Source organism: Spea bombifrons, chromosome 1 (assembly GCF_027358695.1).
Source record: "Spea bombifrons isolate aSpeBom1 chromosome 1, aSpeBom1.2.pri, whole genome shotgun sequence".
Lineage (NCBI taxonomy): Eukaryota > Metazoa > Chordata > Amphibia > Anura > Pelobatidae > Spea > Spea bombifrons.
Genome location: NC_071087.1, coordinates 158,049,799 through 158,066,892, shown reverse-complemented (window position 1 = coordinate 158,066,892; position 17,094 = coordinate 158,049,799). Strand labels below are relative to the sequence as shown.

At 40.0% G+C, this 17,094-nt stretch overlaps 1 protein-coding gene across 2 annotated transcripts in view; it reads right to left on the bottom strand.

Annotated features, from left to right (window-relative positions):
* MYO5B (myosin VB) overlaps positions 1 to 17,094 on the bottom strand; it is a 97,368-nt gene that overhangs the window by 40,936 nt on the left and 39,338 nt on the right. For both annotated transcript variants that reach the window (XM_053448230.1, XM_053448231.1), the window contains exons 3-8: positions 14,167 to 14,338; positions 13,332 to 13,476; positions 6,842 to 6,998; positions 4,459 to 4,602; positions 2,928 to 3,009; positions 702 to 809 (exon numbers count right to left, since the gene is read on the bottom strand). In XM_053448230.1, the coding sequence (XP_053304205.1) occupies positions 702 to 809; positions 2,928 to 3,009; positions 4,459 to 4,602; positions 6,842 to 6,998; positions 13,332 to 13,476; positions 14,167 to 14,338 (808 nt within the window). The remainder of the gene's footprint in view (positions 1 to 701; positions 810 to 2,927; positions 3,010 to 4,458; positions 4,603 to 6,841; positions 6,999 to 13,331; positions 13,477 to 14,166; positions 14,339 to 17,094) is intronic.

The window sequence follows — 17,094 nt, the reverse complement described above, 5'->3', positions numbered from 1 at the left end:
GGCCGGTCTTAGCAGCTGGATATTCCACTAGGGTACCAAGCAGTGGTATATCAGTGGAACAGCCTACCAGAAGGAGTGGTAGAGGCTACCGTAATACAGGGAATTTAAACATGCATGGGATAAGCATATGGCTCCTGAATCTAAGACGACACTTTCCTTGGGGCCGAGACCACCCTTTTAGGACCCAAATCCTCCCCTGATTCCCCTCTTTTTCTAGGAGGTCAGGTATGAAGGTATCGCAGGGTTCTACGGCCCTAAAAGTCACAATATTGTTGAGATAGAACCGTGGGGCAAAGCATAAAGTTTATACATGAAATTGTGTTAACAAACTTCAATTCCGAAAAAAAAAAAAAAGAAATATTTTTTATCGTAAAATGGGAAATACAGAAATGGGGGGAAACTTCTTGCCCGAGGAGTCATTTGGGTTCTGACCGTTCCTGAACGGCATTTATAAATTTACCGATCTGTGCCACAATAACCTCATATAAGATTTATTGTTTAAAGTAGTTTAATTATTTCACTCAGTTGAATCCTCGCGTCTCTTTAATACTCTCAAGAGCCTCCAAGGAAGGCTTTGCGTTGGAATCTCGCCGGCTTTGCGTTAGGCTGGTTCCGTTGTTACAGTGAAATGCCGTGGCTGACACATCACGTCTCAGAGCACAAATCGTTCTGACAAAGCGTTATGGAGAGCCAGTCCTTACCCAGAAGTGTGAAAGCTTGCCTCGTTTTCTCAAAGTCGTCTGCGTCATCAACCCCGTCGATGGTTGTCTCACCCCCTTGGCAGGTGTAAAAAAAATCTTCCGCTTGGGCTACAAAGATGACGGAGAGATAAAATTAAACACCACACCAGCAGATTGTTCCGACAGAGACAAAAGGGTGTAAAAAAGATTCCAAATCAAATCATTTTCCTACAACAACAATAGAGAAACATGACCTAGGGGTTAGGAGCCTCTAGAACCTATCCTTGACCCCATTCTTCTCGGCAAGACATAACCATGGGATAGGAACCCATTAATCCAAAATCCTTATCTATAATTATACTTCCTCTTCAATACTTTTGACAATTACTAAGGTGACTACATAGGATTCTTTTTCCAGGAGCCAGGGAGATGGGGCAGTAGGCACATTTTGACCACAGCATGTTCTGTAGGATCTCACCAAGGATGGAAATGCCACCGCTTGCGAGGCTTGTCCAGCCACATTCTCTCTTGGTTAACGGTACGTGGGCTGTAAGGTGTATTAATGACGCTTTGAGAAGGGCCAACCCTGGTTTCTCCAGCATGGAGCATCGAGCAGGCCATTGGTAAAGCATATATAATACCGTGACATGTGAATATAAGAAAACAGCCGTGAGAATACATTGGGACCCTCAAGGTTCTACCCAGCACTCAGGGACTTGGGGTAGATGGGCAGATTCTCAGGGCCCCCTCCATCTGCAGCTGACTCCATATTCTATTCTGCTTTAAGGATATCTCAACATTGTACTTCATGCTTTTCTCAATGTTGTATCAAAACGAAGATCCCTGCTTGAATACAGGTGACTTCACTTTAAACATCATTGCCTCCTGACATATCATGGGATCCACAAGGGCCATTATCATTCATGTGTGACTAAATCCAAAACTTTGTAGGAAGAAGGCAATTTTAGCAAAAATGACAAAGGCAACCAAAGGTTAGAGTGACTGTCAGTGTAGTAATGGCCACAATGATAATTTAAACCTGAACAGTATCTCATAATTACCGGCTTTCACTAAATTTCTTTAAATGCTGTTTTTTTGGGCCGTAACTGAATATTGTAAAAACATTACTTTGCTATTTCTAATATGATGCACACTTACATTATCTTAACAACAGCTTAACAAACAAAAAAAACATTGTGTTTTCAGGGGACGGGTACAGAGGGGATACAACCGGGCTGCCCGACAGCTTCTCGCTCGGAATTTTCATTTGTATTTACGGCTTTATTTATTAAAGCAAGCGGAAGGCAGTAGCTCGGGAGGAGTGTGAAGGTCGATTTGCATCCTAAAGGAAATAAGGCTCTATTGGAGCCAAATTCCTTGACATGTGCAGCAAAAAGTACAGACTCTTCTTATGGTTTTTTTCCCGCCGATATGTCTTTGATCGCAGCCTTTGGCTTTAAAAATTAAAGTCTGTCCTCCTTTTTTGGAGGATGCGCTCCAGAAGAACAAGGTCCCACGGGACCCAAAATAAATCTTGCTACATATAATCAAACAGCAGGTAGGTTATTTAATTTTCTGTGAATTTCAAACTAAACTTTTTTTATATTTATTTTTTTTCTCTTTCTTAGCTTAGTCCTATCGTGATTTTTTGGGCTGATCAACCAACAGTTCCTGACGAGCTGAAATGGCAACGGTCTCGTTACAGGGGTGACAAATCTGACTAATTGGCCTCGGTGTGCCAGAGCATTGCTCAAAATTGGCCAGTAAAAGCCCTGGGGTTCTAAAGCCTTGCTGAAGGCCAGGGAAGATCAGAGCCTTCTGCTGTCCTTCTGGCTCGAGAGGAACCGATTTTTGTGTTGTCCCCCATGCAAGTGGACCCAAAGACCATGCTTGAAGGCCTTTTGGCCCAAGCTGGGTGGGAAAGAAGCCCGGCACAAAGTAAATAAATAAAACAATGATGTGAACTCTAAGTCCCATGACCTTCCGCAAGCTCTGGATCATAGGAGATATAGTTAAACAATTGGTACCCTTCAGCCTTGTGTTATTCTGCTATGAAGAGATAACAGAACATCAGCTTTAAAACTATTATTGATGGCATAGCCCTGGCTATTCTGATTCAATTATCTCCACACACAGTTCTGAGACATAATTATTCATAATGACATTTTAATGGATTTTAGTGATTTTATTTTTTTTTTAAAGCAAATTTATTGCCTGCAGGACCTCAGATATTAAATAATCACTTACTTAGTGACAAGTCGGAGAACTCGGGCAAATTGGAAGACGCGCAAAGCTGGTAGAAAATATGGTAGTTCCGCTCATCCTCAGCCTGTAACAAAAAGGTTGGTTAGTGGCGACGTATACACATTACATACTGCGTGTATGAAACACATGCACACACACGTATGTAACATACAGTGTTAGCTCTGTATGCGGGGAGCTTGGTCATATAGTTGGTCATATAGTTGGATGAAAAAAGCTTACAGTGGATCCTATTCAACCTTTCAAAGCCAATATTTATCATCTTCTCTCCAAAGGCAGACTTCCCAGCCAAAAAAGCAGCCCAGAACCGAAAAGCCGGGCAAATTTCTTCTACACAAAGGAAACGACCCCAGACATGCGTTTCAGCCTCCATGGCCCTCGCCAGTTGGGTCTGGTATTCTTCAATCTTTTTGAAATTGTATTCCACCCTTCAAGGATCTCCTGGGGTCCAATTGGAAGGGAACGTGCAGACGTGGACCTCCTTGTTCTCTTGTGCCTAGATCGATAGCAACCGGACCCCCACTGATGAAGCCCATAAAGGCCGAGACGTTAGTTAGTTCCCTTGTGCAGGGGGGATTTGCCTCAGATTTCACCTCTGAACTGCCCTTGTGGCAGAATCAGACCAATATATCGACGGAGATTTCTCCTTTGTAGTGTCAGAACTTGTTGAGATGCCCCCGTGCGAGGAGGACGCAGCGTAGGTCAGAGCAATAAGCGGCTGCCCTTCCTCCACGGGTTAACCTCAAACTTTCTTCATATGTAAACAGTCTTTAGTGGTGACAACGAACTGTACATACAGGTACTCCAAGTTATTAACAACGGGACAAAGCGACCGCCTTCTCTAAAGCATTTTAGACTCCCACGGCTGTTATGATAACCCAAAGCTTTTAACGAGGCGGCCTGGCTCATTAAACGTCTTATATGCAGGTAATGAAGCTGGAAATGCAGTTTGTTTTCTATTACGTGCAGATTATTTAGGAACAACGTTTAACGTTGATGTAACGTTTAACTTTTTTCTTGCTTTAGTGTCGTCTTTTACCAGCTCAAAAAGTGGCTTAAAACTTTTTTAGGCCAATCTTCCCTAAGAAGTGTCTGTGTTTAGGCTGATCTGAATGGGTTAAAATGCGAATATAACAAAATAATCACACTTATAATTAATAGGAAGAGCAGGCGGCGCATGAAATAAAAACTAGAAAAAACAAATATACTTTTTTTTACGGTTATTTTGTATACGTACATTCCTTACACTCCTGTCTTTATATAGTAGATTTCCTCCTTCATATGCGTACCCAAGAACTCTCCAGGTCTGACATGGAGTCTCCAAGGTCTGAGTTTCTCCAGGTCTGCAGGTTAGTTTCTCTGGGCAGGGGAGGGGTGTTGCCACGCCCATTACCCGACCACTAAGGGTTAACCCCGCCCCTGCGGAGCCCCCTGAAGAGGAAGAGCTCCTAGAGTTCCCAGGTATGTACACACACACGATTCCGGATCTTTCAGCACAGTCACTAAATATACTAACCTGGAACACAACACGTGACTTCTCCAGCAGATACGTCCTCATGTTGGCACCAATAATGTGGTATCGTTTGTCGAAGCCAATCTGGATGTATTTCCCAAAACGACTACTGTTATCATTCCGGGTGGTTTTGGCATTTCCAATAGCCTGAAGGACAAAAAAATAACTTGGAATAAGTACGTCCCCGGACTATAAACCCTGTATCGAGATTCCCATTACACACCGTCCCACGACACCTTCCTAGGTCACAATGTTAGTAGTGAAAACATCCTAACTCCAATGGGAGAGACACTAAAAGTATACAGCCCCAACCCAAATTATAATTAAAAAGTCAGTTTAAGCATCAGCAAAGGGTACCTCATCAGAGAGCTAACACATAAAATGTGGACAAAATCAGTATACTGTTCAATTTACACAAAAAGTCATTAAAATACAAAAATTAGTCAATAGTTTATTTGTGCACGCGATCCTTACATTTCAAACTCTAAACATACTCGCATGTATGATGCTTTATTAAAGCACGTAAAGAACACAAAACCAATGCAGGTTATTAATCTGTGATAAAAAAAAAAATCAGTTTGGATGCGAAGGGGTTAAACATATAAATCTGGTATGAGAATTAAAGGGAAACTTGTTGTAGTCACAGCTATCAGCATCAAAGTCAGATTTATTAATAAAAAATGACTGTTTGTTCTACTAAATTATTCTGGAGATAATTAGTTTAGACGTTCGTCTCATGGAAGCCGAGACGGGAAGCAGCCAGTGGCAGAGCCAGAATTATCTGAACTATCTCCTGTTGTAAAGTCCCCCCCCCCCAACCACCCTTACAAAAGGCTGCCTGAATCAATCAACAACAATCAGCAACTTAACAACAAGCGAGAGATAACTCACTGGGGAGAAATAATCATCCAGACCCAGATAACAGGAAGTTAGGAGGGTTTGTTCCCATGGTATAAACGTAAGCAAGGGCTTTTAATATCTATCTACATACCATACCGTTCAAAATTTGAGGTCACCTGGAAACTTCCTTGTTCTTGAAATGAAAGCAAATTTTGTCCATCAAAATAGCATGAAATTGATCAGAAATCCAACGCAGACGGGGTTAATGTTGTAAATGTAGCTGGAAACGGCTGATTTTTAATGGAATCTCTTTATAAGCGTACAGAGACCCTTTATCACTCCCATCACTCCTGTGTTCCAATGGCCCTTTATCACTCCCATCACTCCTATGTTCCAATGGCCCTTTATCACTCCCATCACTCCTGTGTTTCAATGGCCCTTTATCACTCCCATCATCCTGTGTTCCCATGGCCCTTTATCTCATATAATAAGAAGGCTTTGTAGCAGGGGTTTCAATGGCTCGATGTCTTTCGACAACAAACATGCAGCCACATGCAAAGGCATCTTCTACGTAGTAATTTGTACCGTGTTCGTCTTAGCAGATAATCGTGCAAAGGGGATGCGAGCAACATTTTATTTCAGACATTTAGCCTTTTGGGCAGTGTCGTTCTCCTGCGGTTGCCGCAGGAAGGAAAAAAAAAACTCTGGCTATTTCATGTAACAAGAAAACATTTTTTTGAATTTGCAGCTTTAAAGGAACAGCTGTGTTATTTTTTATTAAAAAAAATATATATAAAAAATAAAAATACAATTGAGGTTTCTTCGGATTCTCTTTTTCAGGCAGGGAGTTTCCATGGAACTCAAAATGTAGACTTCCAGTTGATTGAAGTTATTATATATTATATATTTTAAAAAAAGTGTGGTTGAAAGAATGTAACAAAAAAAACCAAAGTTTTGACACTGAAATTGATCAACCAACTGAATGGGCCAATCAGCAAGTCCATGCCATCTATTGCTATGGTAACAAGATTACCATTCCATCGTTGGACCAGAATCCTCTTTCATGCTTTTAATTCGTTGACATTTTTTCTGAGGTGTATTTTTTTTAAAAAAAACTTCACACGAGAATTACTTTTTATATGTCACACGCATGCAGTTATTAAAATAAATACTTAGTAAATAATAGGTTCAGATACGACATATTAAACAGGTTTCCAGATAACAAATAGATTTAGAGAACAGTATAGACAAAACAACGTCCGGGAACCTACTCAAAGAAACGCTTTAGGCCCATGTTTACGGCCTAACACTACCCATGCCCAATTCCTCATTGGCTAAACATTCTGTTGCCATTGCATGGACATATAACGATGGTTGATGTCAGGAAACCACCAAAGTTCTAATTAGAATGACTCGCATGCAGCGAATAGTCTACAGGGCAGCCATCATTGTTCAAAAGGACTCATGAAAATGGCCAAAGTCCACTATTTCCCTAGTTTTGGGTTCACTGCAAAAACTCCGCAGCAAAAACCTGGCATTCTCTTACCTCCATAATAGGGCTCGAGGCCAAGACTTTCTCTTCCACATTCGTTTCACTGGCGGAGCCCCCGACGGTGGCAAAGTACCTCATGGCGTATTTGGCAGACACCGTCTTCCCCGCTCCCGACTCCCCGCTCACAATGATGGACTGGTTCTTCTCATCCCTACGAGGTAAAGTGATATTTAATTTATACCGTAAATAACATTCAATGGCTGAATAAATAACAAGTAAGTAATAATTACTAACAAGAGGCCATCATCTTAATCTAGAGGGTCAGCAGCTTCTCTCTATATATATATACCTGCTTGAAATCAGGTGTATTGGCACATAGAGGCGTATTCACTTTTTGGAAGGCTTAAAAATGACAATACCCTAATACTATTATGTATTATACAGGGCCGGTTCTGCCATTCCCACAGGAGAAGCTCCTAAATTATTTAATATTCCCCATGCTGCTGCCAAATGATGCAACGAGCACCTACTTTTTCATATAAAAATGCAATTATTAGTAAAATTATTAATGAATGAACAAATTAATTTTTAATTATACCTGAATACACAACAATAAACAGGATAGCCGATATCAATATGGTACGTCAATAAGAATATAACCTGATAAAATCAGCCAAATGCAGAACCTTGTATTTTCTGTTGTTTGGAAGGTCTTTGCCAACAAAAATCTAATTATAAAAAAATCTCAATTATACGTTCATGATATTTAACAACCGGGTGTTTATGGAAATTATAACTATGAGAGTGTGTTTATTACATTTATTATTTATACCAGCAGATTCCGTAACACTTATTCGAAGAGGGAATGTGGCAATTAATAATAATAGCAAGAATAATAATAATGTAAAGATAAAATATACAAAATTAAAAGTAACAAATAACTAACATTTACTGTTACAGAAGGAAAAGAGGACCCTGTTCTTGTGAGCTTACAATCTATGAGGGGATGGTCCAGAATTGCCGGAGATCATGACGACCCGGGCACAGCCCTGGTATCTCCCCCACGGCTCAATGGGTTCACATTATAATATCAGGGTCATTTCGGGTCATCAACGTCTCCTTATTGCTACAAGACAGGTTTACGTTGCTTGGAAGATCAAAGGGCCGCGAGGAATTTAATTGGTTAAACGTTAAATGTCACAAAACAAAACCTAATTGTGCCGACCAGGATGCCACAGAGCCACGGAGGGCCGCATTATTTGGGTATCCCTGCTTGAGCAATTTTCCCAATTAAAATCTGATTTTCAGGCAGGAACGCACATAATTCCTGTCCCTATTTGCGGCCCTCGAGGACTGGAGCTGTGCTACAGTGATAACCTACCCAAGGAGGGGTATTTATGGGTAGCAGGTCGTTTGGGGTATACAATAGATGTTAACTAGTGTCAGTTGGGCTCAGAGACATCTCATACAGAGTCTTCTGCTTTATTTCTTCATCTGTTAATTTGTAACGAAGCGAGAGCCAGCAGGACGCTCGAAGTTATTTGTGTGTGAATGAATGAATGAATGAATGAGATAAATCACGTCACGATTCCACGATACGCTTTGATCCTAGAAGACTCCTCTGTCACATTTGGACGGTCTAATGAAGCAGTTATCTTCCTGCCCTGGGCAAATACGATCCAAAGCAATTAATATTAGAGAGATCATTAATATCATCAATTAACATAGAAATCAAGCTTTTTTTCAAAATTCTTGTAGTTAACCTCTACCACTTCTAAGAGGCTGTTCTATGTATCTATCACACTCCCCCAAAAACCCACTGCCAAAAATAATTCTATCACTGCAATATAAAGTACAGTTAATGTACAGTACACGCCACGGAGGTCTCTAATTGGATCTGTTGTTGATGCCATTGCTGGCATGAATAGAAGAATTTCCCCAAATCTTCGTATACGGAATAGATTTTTGGAAGATTTGATGCTAATCCGTTAGAGGGGTTATTTATTTTCTAATAATTAAAAATCTTTTTTTGTTTTGTTTTGTTTAAAAACACTTCCCACCATCCTCTCTCTGCTGCCATCAGAAATGGAAGTACACAAGACTCCCGTGGTTTTTATTACTTTTTCAAATTAACAAAAAAAGTCCAGATGTAGAAATAACCGAAATCCCAAAACAATAATAAAAAAAAAAAGATGACATCACTTTGGTGAATAGTATAATTATAACTATTTTAAAAACCCTGCTAATTACCCACCTGCAACATCAACTGATAAAATGTCACCCACTGTGCAGTAAGTACATTTCATACAGACTGCGTAATAAATACACAGAGGATCTATATGCGATTCCAAAATAACAAATACAATAATACGGTTTGTTACTGCTTGGCAAATGATGGCAAATAAGTGTATCAGAAAGATTTTAGAGACACAGCTATCTTTTATAAAAACATACTCATTTTTTCTTTCTTATTTAGGTGAAAATTGTATTTTTATATATTTTTATGTATTTATGTAATTTTTTAAATTATTTTTAGTAATTCTAAAAATGATGCACCGTGCACTTATGTTAACAATAAAAATACGCTTCTTTTTAACGTGTAAAGATCTAATCCATGTCATTTTCAGAATAAAATTGTTTTATCCGCCTCGTGGATGGAGCGTCCTTGGTGAACGCTACAAAAATCTGAACAATTTTATAACGATCTCTGTTATTATTATAGACTATTTATGTGTACAAAGCCAATGGGGGTCCGCTGACCATCGGCGCACATAAGCCGCTGCCTAAACATCAGTACCCTCTCTGGCAGAGGGTCCCAGAACAACCCAACTGTGAACTCATTAGCACTAGTAGTGATGACTAGTAGTGATGACTAGTAGTGATGACTAGTAGTGATGACTAGCAGTGATGACTAGTAGTGATGACTCTTGTTTATTTACAGTAGATAATTACAGGGCGTCATCGTCTCCAGGGTGTCATCCTCTTCTTAAAGGCCAAAATCGAGTACGTAACCAAGACCAAGATCACCGAGATATGCTCCTTGGTTATTCCTCCATACACAGAGAGCTGACCTTTATTTTATTTAATCCATGGTAATCTATTCACAGAATCAGCACAGCAGTCTGATTCACCTTGTTCATCTCCATAATTAATAATGGCAGGTCAGCGGGTCGCGAAGGCTTACAATGAGTGTTAAGCTATGGCCGGTGATGTACGAATGTATAGTTTTACTTATTAAGGACCAACAGATTTACAGAAAAGGTTTTCCCCAACTGGCTTCACTGACAGAAAAGACTGGAGAACAGAACAGTGCCTCAAAACCGGGACTGCCCCTGAGAGCCAGGACGTTTGGGAGATATGCAGGGAGGTTTCATTCATTCCTTGTTGCTTTCTTAGACGACTATCAGAAGTTATCACACAAATTAGGCAGTCAGCTGCTGCCATCAATGAGATAAAGGGGGACTCCAAACTATTTCTTTATCAGATCTGGATCAGATTAAAAATGTTTGCTTTTTTTTAAAACCTATTGTGATTTTTTTTAATATAAATGTGTTTTTGGGCAGCTGCAAATTAGCCCTAAATCCTAAATCCAATCTAATACCAAATCATCCCACGTTCAAAGGATGTTCCAGGAAAACTCCAGAAAATAATTGTTGACATTTAGACTCGGACCTTAATCAGTCGTCGGTCTCGTCTTACATTCAGGAGCCGTATGCCTATCCCACGCGTGTTTATATTCCCCTCACTGGATTAGCAGATTCGGGACAGGAGTGAATAATTCCAGGCATGGCCGTATACCAAAGATCTTCCAGAGCAAATCACAAAATCATCTAGGAAGTCACTAACGACTCTACAACAACATGAACGTGCTTTCGCAACAACTACTGTTTCTCCAAAAAGCGCCTAGAGTTCCAAGAGAACGTTTTATGGCAGGGGTGTCCAACCTGCGGCCCTCCAGCTGCTGCAGGACCACATCTCCCATACTCTTCAGCCAGCCCCTTAGTTGAAAGAACATTATGGGAGATGTAGTCCTGCAGCAGCTGGAGGGCCACAGGTTGGACACCCCTGTTCTATGGGCATTTTTCAAAAGTGGAACTTTTTGAGCAACACCGGCCCCATTATGTCTGAAAAGGGCAAACTGCAGCCACCATTAAGAACCTAAAAAAGGTCAAGCATGGTGTCATGATTTGGGGATGCTTTGCTGCATCAGGACATGGACCATCACTGAAGGAACCAAGAAGCCTGCTTTATAGCAGATGATCCTACCCTGCGATGCCAGGCAACTATGTCATACCGCAGTGACCCAAAACCAGTAACCAGACTGGCGTTGTGAAATTAGCCCAGCGGCCAATAAATCAACGGCGTGGAGTCCCACGCTACACGTTTTGGTAGATTGGCAGCGCAGGACCATTCTGGAGGGCAGTGGTACGGAGATCAAGATCCTCCCAGCCTCTCCTTCATTTGTTTTACAAAACATTCTCCAGACCAGAATGATGAGACATCAACTGGAATTCCTCAACAGACCCCCTGAGGGACTGTCAGACGAGATCAATGATACATTACAACAAAGCTCTAGGTGAATTCCTGAAGCCTCATCAAAAAATGTGATTACTAGCCTTCCGAAGGTTTCTACATCTGCGAGATGAGAGAACACCAGTTATTTATTCTAGCGATTAAAAAACTTCTCCCAGTTATGGTGGTTTTTTTTTTCCCCTGGACAACCAATGGACCGTAACAGATCTGAACTGAAAGCTCGTATAATGCATACATTGCATCTTTTGCCCGAATAATCCCAGCTATCATTTTTGTTCTCCTTTGTTGAATTTTCAAAAGTGGAGTCCGGTCCCATCAGAACTGTCTTTAATGAGAACAAACAAAGCATGCGTTGGGAATTTATAACATAATAACTGGTTTGTTGGTGTGTTTTTTTTAATCTCTGCCGTGGTGGAAGGTTTTAAGAGATAATTAACCCGGAGGCAAAGAACGGGAACGCACAATGAGGCGCTAGGGTTTCAGCCCGACTGAACAAAAAAGTTTATTTTAAGGAAAATGTGTTTTTTTTTCCATAATTTTACCAGTTTTCATGGAACTTTTAAATGCCCTACAGAGAATGGCTGAATATATAGAGAACAATTCATATTTTGAGGTTTTAATAAAGATAACCCTTTTGTTGCCTCGTTTCCCTTAATTATGTGGACAAAAGTAGTCTTGCTGGAACTTAATTATAAATTGACTAAATATAAACTTAAAATTGGGGTACCCAAAATATGGGTTTGTTTACAAAAGATCGAAAGTGTAATTGACCAAAATTATTATTTTTTTATTTTTTTTTTTTTACTTACAAATACTGGTTTTGATAATCATGACTCTTCTAAGATTATTAAGATCTCCAGAAGAAATTGGTTTTCAAAAACGAATTATAAAAAGGATTTGGAGACAGAACAAAAAAATCTACATAATTTATCTGATTATTATTTCTGTGGTGGGCACCCTGAAAGCTTTCAGTGCAATTTCATGTTTAAATCATGTTTTTATTAATTTAAACATACTTTATTGAGGAAAAGATGTCTAAAAATGACTTCTTGATCCCAATCACACTCCTTCCAAAACTGTACGAATCGGCTTTATCGATTTGATGAATACGCTGTCTCCTTATCATACTGATAGAATGGCTCAGTCTCAATCACCAGCCTGACTAATTAAAGTCTACGGAGAAACTGACATCTAGCGTGCTGGGTTGCGCCTACAAGGATTATTTCTTAAGTGCTATTTGCAATTTAAAAAAAAGCAAGTAACACATATTTTTCTCAATTTTCTATATTTTTTTAATTTTGTTTATGAAGGCCCCCCGAATAGCAGATGGCCCCCTTTTTGGTAAATCCATACTCTGGCTCGCCCATAATGATATTCCTTGCATTTATGCTATAATGTTTATTTATTTGTTAATGTAAAATACATGCACCACTCAATTGAATCAAATCAGAATAAAATGTCAGTTTAAAATTTAAATTTATTAATTCCTGTATCCAAGGAGCAGTCCTTTGTTTCTATTTTCTCTATAATTTTTTGGAAACTGGACAGATGCTACACCCTAATCCCTGGCATTTCTATGCAAATACGTCCTGCAAATTTGTCAGGGATGGGGAAGGGAGAGGATTTCAGAACAAGAAACCAATTGATATACTAATTCTGCCACTTTTCATAGGGTCAAACAGTCCCTTATATTTAAATTAAGTCTTGGAAACAATGACATTTATTGCCAACCAGGAAGCAGAGGCTGCTGGTTAGAAATGAATAAATTAATGTATTATGCTAAAAGGTGCAAAGGGGACGGCTTCCGTTTAACGATGCTTATCAAATCTGAAAGGTCCTTCACACTCTCTAATTCTTCTAGGCGGCACAATTAACGATCGCTTACTGTACCGCAACAACGGACAGAGGTAATATATAAAAAAAAACAACTACAATTAATGATAAATTCCACGTGATTTGACCATTTACACACAATAATTCCATATAAAGAATAATTCCAACATGTACACACCTTGCCATCTGTTTGTATGCCTCCTCCGCCACAGCAAATATATGAGGGTCCATGTCCCCCATGTTTTGGCCACTATACGCATAAATGACATCTTCTCCGTAGATGGGCATCTGCTCATAGGGGTTAATGGCAACGAGCACGATACCTGGAAAACATTTAACAGGTCAATTGTCAGGTCAGAGCCCCCCCCCCCCCCCCGGTCTTCTCATATTGTCATAACTGGAAGGTCTCTGGATTTGACCCAGAGTCTCCAGGTCTCCCAGTGTCATGGGTCATGCCCACTCCCTCTCCATGTTCCACTAACCCCCTCACTCATCTTCGGGACCAGCCCCACCGATATCTAAAAAGCCACTCGCCCAAAAGACGGAGAGGTATCCTATCCCAGAAAGTTCCCAGGTATGCAAACCTCATATTGTATCACATAATATAATAGCGTGATGTCTTGTTAAAAAGTTTCAGCTACTAATGTCAGTGATTTGGGGGGCTCATTCCAGGGGAAAAAAAACCTTTCTTGGAGCAGAAAACCCCAAAACAATAGGTTTTCATGAAGATAAGGAATGGGCAGACCAACTGTCTCTCTCCTTTAGCCTTAAAGAGGATTTATTGGTCTCTGAACTATACGACCTATCGACCAAAGACCATCGGTGAATAATTTCTCTAACAGAAGTGGAGGTAGATTCTATAAACAAGAGGGCAATAAACTATAAGTGAGAACACACCCAGAACCCAAGTAATGTATAAAAGTCCTATAGTTTGTGGACAATCAGCCTCACGCGACTACACAGCCGGTGGCTGACGTGACCGGTTAGGAATGCTTCCCTACGTCACGTCTTACCGCAGTAGGTATAGATATGGTTGGACTCCAGGAAGCGAACTTTGAGATTGTGTAAAACAGCTGGCTCGTGGAGATAACTGAGTGCCGTGAGATCATTTTCTCCAACCAAGATATCCGGGTTACGCAGGTGCGGCATCGGATTTGAAGAGGGACCCACCGGATACTCCAGAACCTGAAAGCAGAAATAGAATTATATAAAAAAACAATCATTAATGCCAAATTGTTTCGATTGATTGATCATAAAATGTGATCTGATCTACATCTAAGTCACAAATATAGACAGACACAATGTGCTTACGCTATTAACACACAAACAGTGATAATCTAATGTCTTTATTGAACAGACCCATTAAACATTCACAGTGCCGGTGAAAAGTAAGTAAACCCTTGGATTTAATAACTGGTCGGACCTCCTTTGGCAGCAATAGCCTTAAACAAGCGTGGATCTAACCAGCAGAACATTCAGGAGGAACTTTTGACCATTCTTCTTACAGAACTGCTTAAGGTCCGCCATATTCTTAGGATGTGTGATGTGATCGGCTCTCTTGAGGTCATTCCACAGCATCTCTAACAGGTTAAGGTCTGGGTTCTGACTTGGCCGCTCCAAAAGGAGGATTTTCTTTTTCCGAAAACATTCTGCAGTTTTTCTTCGAGGTTTAGGGTCATTGTCCTGCTGCATCACCCAACTTCTACTGAGCTTCAGCTGGAGGACAGCCACCTTGATATTATCCTGTATGATACTTGGGGATTCATTGTCCCCTCGATGTCACGGCACAGAGGAAGCGAAACAGCCCCAAATCGTGATGCTCCTTCCACCATACTTGACCATTCATGTGTGTTCCTCCTGAACAATTGAAGTTTAGTTTCATTAGTCTACCAAACATTTTCCCAGTAGCATTCTGGAGTGTCAAGGTGTACTTTGGCCAAAAATAAATAAATATTCCACACCACTCCACAAATATATAAAAGAAATAAAAAAGAAATAAAAAAGTGCTTGATCCATATGGGATCTCCAATAAGGTGCTGCCAGATCCTTTGTTAAAGTGCTGACAGATGTAAACCAGTATTGAATACTTGAACTCACACGGTGATGCTGTCCAATGAATATAAATAAGTAATTGAATAAATAAACTTATGTCCGCAATAATAAATGTCCTCCTGTCTTTATCTGATCCTCACCGCATTCCCTCATATCTCAACTTCCTCAGGAGGTAAAAAAGTGAAGGGTAATGTTGATCGCTTGTCCATGCTGTTCCATTTATAGAGGGTTTGTCTTACTGTTGGCTGATGATGAATATGAGCTTTCCAGCTTTATGTAAAACAACACTTCTTGATTTTAGTCTTCTGAGATTTCTTTTTTGTGAGACAGGGTTCATATCAGCAGACCCTTCTTGAGAATAGCTCAAAATGTTTGAGTGTTTTTTTTAGTATCTCTGATACACACCTCCAATCCTGTTTCATTGATTGGACTCCAGGTTTGCCAACTCCCGACTCCAATTAGCTTTTGTTGAAGTTATTCCCCTAATGGTTCACATACTTCTTCTAACTAACACTGTGAATGTTTAAATGATGATGTATGAAGTATAGACAAAACTCTATAGCAGGTTGGATGCCCCTGATCTATAGTGTACTTTTTTTTAGTTGTAGAACTAGCACAACAGGATGGTAGGGCACCTATTAAATAAAAATATAAAAAATATAATTGTAACATTTTTTTTTGCACTCTTATTGGTGCAATATGGATTGAGATCCCTTTGGGGATCTCTATTATATCCCTTGGATGCCATTGATCAGCGACTTAACAACATGGGAGACAACTTAAGGGAGGAATAATCATGCAAGCCCCATACATAAGGAGGGTTTTTTTCATACATGTACTGAATATATCATTTCAAACTGTAAAAAAATACATGGTTGCATTGAACTGTAAAATGCGTGACTTGAAATAAGGAACAGATCCTCTGTAAGAAAAGACGCTTCATGCCGGTAATATTAAGAGGTTTAGGAAAGTCACAAGTCAGATTCATAACAACAATACGCATCTTATTTGGTTATAAAACAAAACAGATTGTGTCCCTCCGGCCGATCTCCTTTCGCTTAATCTAATTCAGCTTGCACAGTTCACAGGAGAAGAAGGACGATGTGAGCTCGTGATGTCTATGTATCAACGCTAAAGTCCTCCGAGTGACAGGCTATGCCTCGCGCTTTCGCTGATTCGCTGGTTTTAAGGACTCAAGGACACGAGGCAAATGTTCTGACATTCCAATTAATGTTCTATGAAATAATGACCGACTTAGATATACTTTGTACACGCGCCGGCGCGGTATGGCGGCCGCTGTTAATCAACGGCTTTTAATTTATGGGGCTATTCTAAATTTTATTTTTAAGGTGAACATTGCTTGAACTTACTAAGATGAATTTCTGTGAAAAGAGGTTTTATCCCCGCTCTCTCCATTATACTGATTTAGAATTTTGGGGAGAATTAAACAATTTCTTGGTTCCGAGTGTCTCCAATATTAAATGGTGGGGTACAGGAGCAGACACCTCAATGTGTTGACTAATCTGTAGCGGTTTGGTTTTGAAGTCATCAGGGGCCGAGACACCCAGCGGGACGTAGCTAAATTTCTATAATTTTTAGGGACCTGATCCATTAGTGGGAATATCAGGAAGGGGGGGAGCTGCATATTAACAATGCTCTGTATTAGGAATAGGAACTAAGGGCTATATCCTAAAAAGTTCAGACCAATAAAGAAAATCGCGTTTTACCACTTTCTTCTTTATTTAGATCTTTGTAGCAAGTCCCATGGAAAGTAGCGGAAAAAAATATCACTACCAATATTTTTACACAACAAATTCCGACCTGAATCTGCCTATTAATGTAAAGGCTCCAACTTCAATGAATGCTTTTAATTGAGCTAAACGGATTTG